The 14,657-nt window shown below is 39.9% G+C and overlaps 1 protein-coding gene across 1 annotated transcript; it reads left to right on the plus strand.

The window, feature by feature from the left end:
• Nucleotides 1-6,075: 6,075 nt before the first annotated feature.
• On the plus strand, nt 6,076-10,760 carry LOC121737879. The gene is made up of 4 exons (XM_042129612.1): nt 6,076-6,235; nt 8,618-8,803; nt 9,588-9,742; nt 10,119-10,760. The coding sequence occupies exons 1-4, from the start codon at nt 6,076-6,078 to the stop codon at nt 10,758-10,760; spliced, it is 1,143 nt and encodes a 380-aa protein (XP_041985546.1).
• Nucleotides 10,761-14,657: the final 3,897 nt, after the last annotated feature.

A 14,657-nucleotide genomic window follows, 5' to 3' on the forward strand; every position in this document is an offset into this window, starting at 1 on the left:
CCTTATAAAATAACGATTTATGATAATTTATTTTACTGTAAATATTTAGAAATCATAAAGTTTTTTTTTTTCGTTTAAATAGCTTAATTAAACGTGGGAGAGCCATGCTTCGGCACGAATGGGCCGGCTCGACCGGATAAATACCACGTTCTCACAGAAAACCGGCGTGAAACAGCGCTTGCGCTGTGTTTCGCCGAGTGAGTGAGTTTACCGGAGGCCCAATCCCCTAACCCCTACCCTAGTCCCTTCCCTACCCTCAACTATTCCCTTCCCTTCCCTTCCCTACCCTCCCCTATTACCATAGGGTAATAGAGGAGGGTCTCCCTCTTAAAAGGCCGGCAACGCACTTGCAGCTCTTCTGATGCTGCGAGTGTCCATGGGCGACGGAAGTTGCTTTCCATCAGGTGACCCGTTTGCGCGTTTGCCCCCTTATTTCAAAAAAAAAAAAAAAAAAAAAAAAAAAATATATATATATATATATATATATATATATATATATATATATATATATATATATATATATATATATATATATATATATATATATATATATATATATATATATATAAAAGTTCAAGTGTTACACGAAGTATCTTACACTATGTTGCCCTGGACTTCCCCCTGAAGCAATCACCATAATAATATATAATTTTCCATAGTATATTCAGAGACTGAGCGTCCGTGGCCTAATGGGTAGACCTTCAGTTCGCACTCCTAGAGGGTGCAGGTTCGAACCCTGGTGGAGGCGTGTACCTATGAGACATTTTCTGATCTCAAGTACATAATACGGACGCTCGTACGGTGAAGGAAAACATCGTGAGTAAGCCCGCACATAGTTGGTCCCAGACGTATTGACTAGTTCCTTCCTCTGGACTAGGCCGACTATGATGCGAGAATGCCGTATGCGCTTGGGCAACCATACGAACATTTAAAAATCTTGTCCCAGGCACTACAGTATTTGAGGAGTGGTTACTTCGCTCTGAAAAATACTGTATAAATCATCCACAACGGATGTAAAGGCCTAGTTTTTTTATTCAGAGACTAAAATGATTTGATATAATATAATAATAATAATATTATCTATGTACGATTCACACCACGTCAGTCTGGCCCCGTGATAAGTATCTGAAGGACTTGTACTTGACTTGTACGGGTACCAGACAACGGAAATATATTTAATACTTTTATACTATACATATATTTAAGATTTTTATTATATCATACATATATTCATTAATACACATCCAAGACCCAGAAACATTGAAAACTTGTTCCGTCGGCGGGATTCGAACCCGCGACCTCCGGCTTGCGCTACCAACGCTACTTCTCGATCAGTTCAGTAGTTTTCAAGCAATAATTTATCGTATTTATCAAGTTTTTGAAACTTCACGATAACTCAAAAGTCGTATTTTGTTACACGAGTCACGACCTTAACGACTCGAAAACAAACGTTGTAACCTCCAAAATTCCATGCGATATGCCACAGTATAAATAACACATAGTAGAGTAGTGTTACTCTAACTATAATTATTAATAATGTTGTTTTTTTATGAAATAAGGGGGCTAACGAGAAAACGGGTAACCTGATGGAAAGCAACTACCGCCGCCCATGGACACCCGCAACATCAGAAGAGCTGCAGGTGCGTTGCCGGCCTTTTAAGAGGGAATACGCTCTCTTCTTGAAGGTTTGTAGGTCGCATAGGTTCGGAAATACTGCTGGTGACAGTTCGTTTCAGAGTTTTACAGTGATTGGTAGAAAATTACGCAAAAAGAGCACGGTGGAAAACTGTCACTCATCAAGGTGATGAGGATGGTAAATAATTTCAACATAGACGAAAGTTTTACGATAAGTCTCAATCAGTTGCATAAAATCTTGCTTATGTGTGCGTGCAATGGATTTCACGGCCTAGTTCATGATTATTGTTAACTATCGATTATTTTGTAATATAGCAAATAGCAAAGTGACATTAAAGCCGTATCATTAAGATTTAAATTCGCTCAACACATATACTAGTTTAATACTACGGCCCCCAGTAGTCAGCCCCACACCAGTAGTCAGCCTTTTCCAGCTAAAACCTATAGAAATAGCGTTCTTTTGCAAAATAACCAATCAAGTTACTTTTAAAAAAAGCTTGGCCTTCTTATTGGTCAGTTCAGAATGTCACAGTGACGCTAAGTGGCTGCAAGAAATGGTAATCTGGTTTCAATTCGACGTTGTCACAAAAAGTGCCCGACAAAAAGGTGAGTTATTGTGATTTCTTCTTAACTTTTGTGTCATGTTTTATTAAAATATATTGTTATTACATTTTTACGTCTAAATCAAATGAGTTATATAACAGTTTCTTTATAGTTATTTAAATAATGAGGTGGCTGACTACTGGGTATGCGTTTCTCGTACATTATCTAGTGTTCGGCAAAGTGTTCGGCCACCCCCGGCTGAGTACTGGTCATATATAATTCCATATAAAACCAGTAGTCGGCCGCCTAACTAGATACGGTCGAACCATGGCTGAGTACTGGTGAGGTATACCCAGTGTTCAGCCATCAGTAACTTACGCTGCTTAATTTATTCATGTATTTATGAAGCACCTACCCACCAAGTAATTTGTTAGTTTTTTGGCATTGTTTATTTGTTTCAGGCATGTTTCAGGTCCATATGTCTCTTTCGAGGCTCCTAAGGAGAGACTGACTACTGGTAGCTATTTGGCCGAGAACTGGGTTGTGACGGCTGAGTACTGGGGAAATGTGCCTTATTTTGAAAAATGCTTTATTTTCAATACTTATTAAGAAAAATTATCTTAAATGTTAATTTCATAACAAAGTTTGATAAATGATTAAGTGAATGAGTACAAAAGGTTTTTGATTACTATTTTAAATTATTTTCTATCCACATTTAAACTTGCGCTTTCCACTAAAAGGCTGACTACTGGTGCCCGTACCCTATTGTTGCTTCTTCAAGTTACCTGAAATCTCGCTTATGTGTCGCCCAATTAGTGCGATCAAATATAAAGATGGTTTACTATATTATTATTATATCACCTCTGTTACCACTACTTCAAGTTTTGTAAAATTGTGTGTGTTAGTGTGTGTATAAGTGCGTACAAACGTTTCTTGCTAGTATAATGGTGTTCTACTGTATGTTAATAACATTATATATACGCTATAAAAATAGCCATGAAACTTGCTCACGGTCTTTACCAATGCCAGGAAGCATGGCGCCCACGAAGGTCAAACCTTGAGAGTAGGGTTGCCAAAAACTAAAAAAAAATATTATGCATAATCTACAAATAATAAAAAGTAAGGAATCGTAACTCCCATACTATTACCGTTTTTTGGTTCCTTTTGATCTGTCATGTAACGTCAGCCTAGTACCGCTCGAGGTCACCTAAATATTGCAAATGTATTGAAATGTGTACCTAAGGTACACTTTTTTGACAAGTATTGTGGAGCATGTTTTTTGACGGAGTTACTTTTCCTTAGTTTTTATTATTTGTAGTGCATAATTAATTGATTCCTATAAATTTTGAAGGCCTTGGGTCAATTCAGACAGCAACGCAACGTGTAGATGCATTTCTAAATTTGTATCGATTTGACAAATTCCAACTGCGTGAGACGTCTTGCAATTATCGGTCAATTATTCAGTACTTTAGGAATGCGTCTACGTGTCACACACGATCTGTCCACTGGTTTGGGCCACAAAGTTAATATACCTAGCGGAATAGAGAAACAATCTCGAGCTGTCAAACGAAACCGAAATTGTTTTACATCTTTCTATGAGATTAAATTGTCAACGTGTCGATAAGTGCCAACTGGACGTCAAAAAAAGAGTTCTGCTGTCATGTATCACACGTCTCTTTTTACCACGCAGTGTTACCGATAGTGACATCTCGCTTGTTTCAGGCCTTTGTTTCTCTATTCCGCTAGGTATATTAACTTTATGGGTTTGGGCTGTGCGTTCATAGATAGTGATCTATGAAAACTGACATAGTGATGTCAGTCAGTCGCCTTTGAATTATAATAACGTAATATTTAGATGCAGGAAGTCCCGTAAAAATAACGCCTTGCGAGGCTATGTAGCAATATGAACTGTCCCTTACATCGAGATTGAAATCTATTATTGTTATGGGTTTCAGCAATGATATGTATGTGGGAAGTTTCCCTGTTGGCAACCCTGGCCTCAGGCTGGTACAATGGTGGTTCACTCACCCTTATCGATTTTGCTATTCCTGGCGACCAAGCTATGTATAGAAGAAACACTTCATTCGCTTGTGAACTAAACCTACAAAGGCAATGCGATCAGGCTATAGAGGTATTAATATGAGACAGATTAGGGCCAGAAAATGATTTGAAATAAAAAAAATGTGCATTTCATGTGTAGCCAGGTACATTCAGCCAGGTGATGTAGTAATTTAGTTCAAATTATAAGGTAAAGAATGAGTAAATATCCAAATGTTACAAAATGTTTAGTTATCGTGTTCTTCAACTCACGTGTTCAATTGGGATGAAAATTATTGAGTAATACTAAATAATAATCATTTTATTGTGCTAATATTATAGAACAATATTATTAGAAGAATATCGCTACGATTTGACACTGCACCAGAGGCGTAGTTATAGTTAAGGTTAAGGTTATCGTCAAAATATATTATGGCGTCCATTATGGACTTTCACTAGGGATTTGACAGTTCATTTGACATTTTGTTATGGATAAAGTTAAAGTTATAGTTAAATTAAGTTAGTTCATATTTATTAGGGTGGGTTACCTTAATAAATATGAAGTTAGTCTCTCGGCTTTTCCGGTCATTTGGTCCTTAATTTTTATGCAAATAGGTATGTAAGTGAACTCTTGGTGTTTCTGTTGAAATAATAATCTATGCCATTCTTATACAATGACCTATATATAGATATCTACAGAGGCCATGATATTGTAGTATATTACGAAATATGTAATGACTATTAATAAATGTTTGAAACAGGAAATCCCACTGCAATCGTGTTTAATGAACACTTCGTAACGAAATGAGACAATACAATACGCGATTGGCCGATACAAAATTGAAAAATTTGAATATCTTATCGCCGCTATACAATTTAATATAAGGGTCAATTAAGACCACAACGCGACGCGTAGATGCATTTCTAAATTTATATGGATTTGACAGATTCGCAAGACGTGTCACGCAATAGAAATTTGTGAAATCCAAACAAATTACGCCGCGCCGCGCCTCGCCTCGCCTCGTCGCGTTGCGGTCTAAGGGTTGATTCAGACCGCAACGCGACGCGTAGATGCATTTCTAAATTTATATGGATTTGACAGATTCGCAAGACGTCTCACGCAATAGAAATTTGTCAAATCCAAACAAATTACGCCGCGCCGCGCCTCGCCTCGCCTCGTCTCGTTACAGTCTGAATTGATCCGGGTTTATTCAAACCGCAACGCGACGCGTAGATGCATTTCTGTAGATGGATTTGACAGATTTCAATTGCGTGAGACGTCTTGCGAATCTGTCAAATCCATATAAATTTAGAAAAGCATCGTCGCGTTGCGGTCTGAATCAACCCTAAGTTGTAAGAATTGAAGTGATAAGTACTTAACTCACGTATTATGATACAGTATTTGTTTATTTATAAATTGTTTGTTATTATTTCTACAAAGAAATAATAACAACATTGCAATATGCTAACGGCTATGGATGTTATTCAACTGTTGGCTGCAAGTGTAAGATGATCTGTGATTTTTTTTTATTATTGTAAGTTTATTTCATACTTAAATTTTATTAATAACTTATACAGTGTGTTAGTGTAAACACCGTTATCCTTGAAACTATTCAATGAGCCGCTTAAAATGAACAACTTTTTCTATGAGAACAATGCTGAGAACTCAAAAAAAAACTTGTATGGGCATGAAGACGGATTTTTTGAGTTCCCAGCATTGTTCTTATAAAAAAAGTTGTTCATTTTGACGGGTTCATTTGATGGTTTCAAGGATAAGGCTGCGTTTCCACTGAAGCGGAGCGGAGCTTAGCGGTGCCCGAATTGACCAATCACCATGCTCGAAATCTCCGCTCCGCTTCAATGGAAACAGCAAGAGCGGGGTGGAGCGGAGCTGAGCGGATATTCATAGAAACGCAGCCGAGCGAGGCGAAGCGGTGCGGAGGACAACGGGGTGCAGAGCGGAGGACAGCGGAGCGGGGCGGTGCGGAGCTGGGCGGTGCGGTGCGGAGCGGGACGGTGCGTACTCGCGCTCAAGCGGTCACTGGCGACTGCGACATTGTTACGTCACAATAGACATAACTCCGCTCCGCTCGACTCCGCTCCGCTCGACTCCGCTTCGTTCGACTCCGCTACGCTCCGCTTCAGTGGAAACACTGAGCACTTTTCACCGCTCCTCTCCGCTCCGCTCCGCTTCAGTGGAAACGCAGCCTAACGGTGTTTACACTAACATTTTGTATTATAAATATGAAAGTGTATCAGTTTGTTTACTTTTTGTGCATTACTGAATATGAAGGAAAGATAATATTAATATAATATTAATATATTTTTGTCATGGCTGAATATATACATATTATATACACTATACAGTTCCCGATGTAAGAATTTCTGGGCAATTAAGTTACGAGCAACATCTACCTTACTTTCATTTTAATATATTATTATGAATATGATTCCTATTTTTTTTATGAAAATAGGAATCATATTCATAATAATATATTAAAATGAAACGAGCAAACGAGCAAACGGGTCACCTGATGGAAATCAACTTCCGTCACCCATGGACACTCGCAGCATCAGAAGAGCTGCAGGTGCGTTGCCGGCCTTTTAAGAGGGTATAGGGTTTTTTTTTTTTAACGACTCGAAAACAAACGTTGTAACCTCCAAAATTCCATGCGATATGCCACAGTATAAATAACACATAGTAGAGTAGTGTTACTCTACTATAATTATTAATAATGTTGTTTTTTTATGAAATAAGGGGGCAAACGAGCAAACGGGTCACCTGATGGTAAGCAACTACCGTCGCCCATGGACACTCGCAACATCAGAAGAGCTGCAGGTGCGTTGCCAGCCTTTTAAGAGGGGATACGCTCTTTTCTTGAAGGTTTGCAGGTCGTATCGGTCCGGAAATACTGCTGGTGACAGTTCATTCCAGAGTTTTACAGTGCGCGTGGGACGATAGCGAAAAGTTGCAGGTGGTATGATTCCGAACAATTCCTCAGAGCACTCCCCGTGATACAACCGATAGAGGATGCAGAGTGAGGCTACATCTCGGCGTAATTCCAGGGGGTCCAAGCTGTTTGAAACACTATGGCAGTCAACAATTCGAGCAGCCCTTCGTTGGATACGATCCAGAGGGAGCAGTTGGTATTTTGGCGCCCCTGCCCAGAGATGAGAACAATATTCCATATGAGGCCGAACCTGCGCCTTGTAGAGTTGTAGGCGTTGGTCCGGACTGAAGTACTGTCTCGCTCTGTTAAGAACGCCAAGCTTCTTCGAGGCTAATTTGGCCTTACCCTCAAGATGATATCGGAACTGGACTTCGCTCGATATGTTGACGCCAAGTATCTCAATGCTAGGGGAGATGGTTAAAGATGTGCCCTCGAAACGAGGATAAACGACCATTGGTGACTTTTTAGTGGTGAACGCGCAGACTTGTGTCTTGGCGGGGTTGAATTGGACTAAGTTACGTCTACCCCATTCAGAGACCTTCTCCAATGAATTCTCCACCTTAGACACAAGTTCGTTTCGACTCTCAGTGACATTTTGCCGAGAAATATTAGGGGAGCCGGTATATACAGCATCACCTGTACTATCATCCGCATAGCAATGAATGCCTTTGGTTCGTAACATGTCATTGATATGCAGTATGAATAGAGTAGGCGATAGCACACAGCCCTGAGGGAAACCAGCATTAACAGACTGAGTTTCCGAGCATTCGCCGTCAACTACGACCTTTATGATTCTGTCTGCTAAGAAACTAGTGACCCACTTACATAATTTCTCGGGCAGCCCGTATGATGGAAGCTTTGATAGCAGCGCTTTATGCCAAACCCGATCGAAGGCCTTCGCAATGTCCAAACTAACAGCCAATGTCTCTCCCTTCGACTCAATTGCCTGAGCCCAACGATGAGTCAGGTATGCCAAGAGATCACCAGCCGAGCGACCCTTAAGGGTCGCTCGGCTGGTGATCTCTACCCTACCCTATTACCCTTAAGGGCAGGTGATCCCTACCCTCCCCTATTACCCTTAAGGGTAATAGGGGAGGGTAGGGATGGGAAGGAAAGGGAATAGGGGAGTGTAGGAAAGAGAATAGGGTAGGGGATTGGGCCTCCGGTAAACTTACTCACTCGGCGAAACACAGCGCAAGCGCTGTTTCACGCCGGTTTTCTGTGAGAACGTGGTATTTGTCCGGTCGAGCCGGCCCATTCATGCCAAAGCATGGCTCTCCCACGTATGTGAGTAAAGTGAGCTATCTCCCCCTCCGTCTTACGAATTTTCGATCAGGTCACGTGCCCAGTATATAATAAACTCACATTATTATTTTTAACCAACCCAAAGTGCACAACGCCGCTAAAAAAACTTCACTTCGAAATTTTCAGATTATGCCTTCTACATTCAGTAGCTGGTTTCTGGGATAAAGGTACGACCACACCTGGTCCGTACAGGACTGATACGGTGATGAGGTCCAGCTTCTTCCGCTGGCAGACGGTGGAGTTTGAGAATTTCCAGTTCTGGAGATGGGGCATCGATTGGGTGGACAATGCCAATAGGAGACGACTTTGCGTCGTGGCTGGGCTGTCAATAGGTAAGCATTATAAGCTAATCTTTAAAAATATTATTTATTTATTTATTTTTATAGACTCACCAACAGAACAATTATAAAATATCATTTAAATACTTACGTGGGAGAGCCATGCGTCGGCACGTATGGACCGGCTCGACCGGAGAAACACCACGGGCTCACAGAAAACCGTTGTGAAACAGCGCTTGCGATGTGTTTCGCCGAGTGACATATTATGAAAGTCAGGCGTGAGTGTGAAGAGAGGAGGACGATGTTTGATTTTTAGAGTCAAGAACGCTCTTAATAAAAAAAAATAGAAATTCAGCAAGTTTTGCGACTTCATTGCGCACGAATTCGTTAATCGCTTAGGAACCGTAATTTTTTTCGAAATCAAAACTCTTCAATGTTATTTCTCGTTTCTCAAAGTATCTCCAATCTCCATACCTAATTTCAGATTCGGCTCAACCGTTTGGGCGTGAAGAGGTGAACAGATATTATAGTCCAGGTTCCCAGTTCCACAATATTTTTTTTTTCATTACTATCAAGCAAATTTTTGTTACTAGCTTAATTTCTGATTCATCATGACTGGCCCATGGACGACCCTAATAACTATTGTAATAAAATAAAAAATACATTCTTTTACGAGATTTTACGCAGATGAAATTGCTATTCGTTTTATCAAACTAAAACTACTCACAAAAATTCGTAGCTTGATAGTAATAAAAAAAATATTTTTAGGGAACCGGTACTAATAGACAAACAGACTGACAGATATACTTTCACATTTATAATATTAGTATGGTTACAGATCTTCTACCGCTATCCACGGGGGCAATCCTCAACCGACGGATGGTGCTGACCGCCGCCAACCACCTGGAGCCCTACATGCAATACCGACAGAGAGACGTCAGGATCTGGGCCCAGGGCAGGCTGGGGCTGCACAACTCGCCCTTCAGATATAGGGTATGTAGGTCTGAGGAATAGGGCTGTGAATGATGTATCGAAAGATACTTATTCTGTTCGCTCACAAAAAATAAGTAAAATTCCTTGAAGCTTTTGCGTAGAGTATTTCTAACCAATAGAATGAATAGCTTGAAACTATTTAGTTGGACTCTATTTTTTATAAGAAAAAAGAATTACTTATATTGTTGCCCTGGTTTGTCGTAAGTCCTTTCTGAAATTATGACCCAAGTAAGCCAAATAAAATGGCAAGCGTCAACCGTTAAAGGACAGACAGATTTTCGCATTTGCAGTATTTGTAATGGACAATTTCAGCTATAATTGAGTGATAATCCCTTTTTCATATTTATAAACTGATTGATTAATGGTAATCCTTCAGGTCTGGCGTATCTTCAGGATACTTCCAAGAAGCAACAACCCTGAACACCAGCACGGCCCTCGAGGACAGCACTGCCCAAGGCACGACGTCGCGCTCGTCATCTCTCAAGATCAGATATACATCACCACAGGCCTGTCCTACCGATGGATGTATGCCTACCGGGCGACGCTAACAGACCCGCATAGGGTGCTTGAAGACGATTTGGCCTTCGCTGGCTCTGGATACGAATACCTTTTACATATCTACGAAAACTACAAAATCTTTTACGCCGTCGTCAAGAGAGCTGACATCGTGGATTGCTCGAAATACCTGCCCAAATGGTGGGGGAAGTTCATCTGTATCAAGAACACCTACGGCTTCCCTGGGCTGCAGAACGGGGGACCGCTCTTGGACGGTTACACTCTGGTTGGACTTGGTTGCTTTGAGATCCGTTATAATGAGGATAGGCTCTTCGTCTTCACAGATCTGAGGTATTACGTCCATTTGATCCACAAATATGCTGATATTCAGCCTGGAGAGTATTATGAGTACGCGTACCCTCAGTGGGGAGTCAGCTTCGGTTGGTTCTACGACGGGTATGCCAACAACCGCGTCATACAAACTTTCCAAGTTAAGGACGACTTGTATCCTCTGGGGAAATAGAGAGTGGTTATGCAAATAAAGTGAAATTCTGAAGTTTTCTGTCATTTAATAGGGAAAATATTTCAAGTAAATCTTAGTATGGTAATTGTAGAATCGAAAAAATAGAAATACTGGCAGATTTTGTGGTTATGATGTCTTTGATGATGATGATTTTCTTTGTCTGCCACTTTATTTACTTTCGTAAGAAAAATCATTTCTATGAAAGTCATGCTTAACATGCCGATTATTTTTACCCGAGCAGTGAGCACATAGTTTACACATAAGGTTTCATAAATCGATATCAGATAGTTATTTCGAGTACATAATTACTACTTATGAAAAGATGATGATTAAGCAGGAAAATTAATACCTAGTATGGCAGCCTGTGTTGATACTATATTATAATAATAATAATAATATCTATGGACGCTTCACACCACGTCAGTCTGGCCCCGTGCTAAGTACCTAAAGGACTTGTGTTACAGGTACCAGACAACGGAAATATATTTAATACTTTTATACTATACATATATTTAAGATTTTTATTATATCATACACATATTTAATACACATCCAGACCCGGGAACATTGAAAACTTTTTATTCCGTCGGCGGGATTCGAACCCACGACCTCCGGCTTGAGCTACCGACGCGCTCACCACTGAGCCACAGAGGTCGTCGTATTATTGAGTGTGTATTTTAAAATTTTTACATCAGTAAATAGTAATCCTACTAATATTGTCATGATTTATGTGAATGTCCGTTTGTTTGTTACCTTTTTATGCCCAAACCGCTGAACCGATTTTGCTGAAATTAGTTATGGCGATACTATGAGTCCTGGGAAAGGACGTGGGATGCTTTTTATCCCGGAAAAATGTATGCGATAAACGAATTTTGGCGCATAGGAGTTGCGGGCGCCATATAGTAAATAACAATAATCAAATTATAAACCACTAGTAGAGGTTGCGTGCAGCTCTGCTTCCGTAAAAACAGTTTCATGCGGTAATCATTTTGATGCGATGAAAAGTACCCTATGTCCTTACCTGTAGTGCACTCTATGTCTTACGGCCGTTCCCAATATTTGATCTATCTCTGGTTTTGCCCTACTAGAGATAGGAATAGCTCAGATTAGACATTAGAGACATATATTTTATGTAAATTGTGAGCTATTCCTATCTCTAGTAGGGCAAAACCAGAGATAGATCAAATATTGGGAACGGCCGTATATCAAATTTGATCAAAATCAGCCCAGTAGTTTCGAAGTCTATAATTATGCAAACATACTTTTCCTCTTTGTACGTACTATGGAAATCGTATAAAGTGCGACGACCCTGGCGCACGGACCTAGTGGACCTGCGGGGGTACCGAAGAACAAGACAGAACTGGGGCCGTATCCAAAGTCCCTTTCATTAAAAACGATGATGAAATTCGTTATCAAAATGTATGGGATTTGACATTAGTCTTCGAAAGCGAAAAGTCATTTAGCGATGACTTATGTCAAACCGCATACATTTTGATAAAGAATTTCGTCATCGTTTTTAACGAAATGTACTTTGACTAAGGGGGCTGGTTAGGAGCGGCGACGCGACGGCCGCGAGCTGCGCGGCGGGACTCGCTCTCTTCTTACCGAACCACCGGCGCACGCGCACGTCCACATAAAATATACCAACTAGCAACATTTTAAAATCGTAATATATCGGATTTCTATCTTTTACCATTTTCATTTAAACTACCAGTAGATAGGATCCGATATTTTGGTCCTTCGAGCCGGATATATTTTATTATTAGTATAATATATTGTTGTAATAGTAACTCTTCAGTCCTCAGTGACTATTCTAGAATATTATAATATCATATTATTATGTATATTTACATTTCCTTTGTGTTTTTTATAGTTTGTGCGTTCTAAGATGATATGGGTGACAGTTTTCATGTTCCTTGCTACGGAACATGAAAACTGTTCCGTACCAAATTTCAGCAAAATCGGTTACGCGGTTTGGGCGTGAAGAGGTTACAGACAGACAGACAGACATTTTTACACATTATGAGTGAGTGAGTGAGAGTGAGTATAGCTCCATGTGTTACAAATTCGAAGGTATTCTAAGTACATAAGGAACTACTGAGAACCTAAGGTTTCATCCATATTGGGATAGTAAGTTGTCTTATCGCTCTGGGATCTGGGTCTAACAGGTAGGCACTTGACTAGGTATATGACCAAAAAATACTCAATTGTATCCATACTTTAATAATATTCACTACACGTTAGAAAGGGGAGGTACAGTCTGGATATGGACATACAGACAAACAGAAATATGTATATCTGAGCTGAAATATCTTTGTTATCGGGTCCCGTTTTTACCCTTTGGGTAAGGAAACAGGGGAAAATTTTCCATCTTTGTTATTATACTATGCAGTATGCTGACACGGACAAAGTCGCGGGCAACAGCTAGTAGAAAATAAATTCTTGCAATATCGTATTGTTTTCTAAGGTGTTATATTAATTTACAAAATAAAAATAATGCCTTTGAAAAAAAAAGCAACAAAGTTACTTTTAAAACGTCTGACAATAGTTTTGGTCATTGAAAAGTGTCTTACACTACATGGTACTAGTTCAGAACAATAATCTACAAATTATATATAAATATTAGCCATTTGAAAATAAGTAAAGTAAGACTAATTTTTAGTCCACTTTGGTTCCTGGTACCTGACCAGGTGTCACACTTAGAGCTACACAAATTCGCAGGTATTCTAAGTACACGAGGCACTACTAATAACCTATGGTTTCATCCATCAGAGAGTAAGTTATGTCTTATCCTTCTGGGATCCAGGTCTATAAAACGCACAAACTATAGTTGTTTAACTAAGTCTTTTATTTTATCTACTTGTCAATATTTTAGTTTTACTGTTTACAGCAGATATTAGATTGGAATAAAATTATACAACCTGTATAACTAGGCCCACCTTAACATTTTACTGTTGATCGTAAAATGAATAACGGGTGCATATTTTACCGAATTTCAGCAACGCGTAAAATTGGAGCAAATAATTTAACGGCCTATTTGATAGGAACCCTTTTTGTTGCTGAAATTATTGGAATTTACTTTTATAGCCGTCCGACATCGACATGAGCTGTTTATATATATATATATATAAACTTCGATAGCGCGATGCAGGAATGTTAAGCGAATTGTGGGTAACGCCACATCACACCGGAGGAATACCACGTTCTCACAGAAAACTGGCGTGAAACAGCTTACGCTGTGTTTCGCCGAGTAAGTGAGTTAACCGGACGCCTTCCCTTCCCATCCCTACCCTCTCCTATTACCCTATTCCCTCTTAAAACGCCGGCAACGCACCTGCAGCTCTTCTGATGCTGCGAGTGTCCATGGGCGACGGAAGTTGCTTTCCATCAGGTGACCCGTTTGCTCGTTTGCCTCCTTATTTCATAAAAAAATGCCTGCTCACATTCGGCGGTATATAGTCAGTTTGGTCTGAACACGCGCTAAGAATATATTGGGATGTACTACTGCAATGATTACATTTTTGTTGGATTACTGTTAGTGCTATTAACGCCCTCTGCTCCTTTGCGTATTATTTCCATAAGTTGATATACCTAGCGGAATAGAGAAACAAAGGCCTGAGCAAGAGAGATGCCACTATCAGTAACACTCCGTGGTAAAAAGAGACGTGTGATACATGAGAGCAGCACTCTTTTTTTGACGTCCATTCGGCACCTGCCGCACGTTGACAATTTAATCATATCACGTTCAATCATGCTTGTGTAAGTGTATACGCACACATATTTTTACACACAGATGAAACCAATTTCGGTTACGTTTGACAGCTCGAGATTCAAAGTCAAAGTCAAAATTTTTTCTTCAGAATAAGTTTTTTCAAACGTTTTCCGAATTTTGTTGCT

This window comes from Aricia agestis, chromosome 21 (genome assembly GCF_905147365.1).
Source record: "Aricia agestis chromosome 21, ilAriAges1.1, whole genome shotgun sequence".
Lineage (NCBI taxonomy): Eukaryota > Metazoa > Arthropoda > Insecta > Lepidoptera > Lycaenidae > Aricia > Aricia agestis.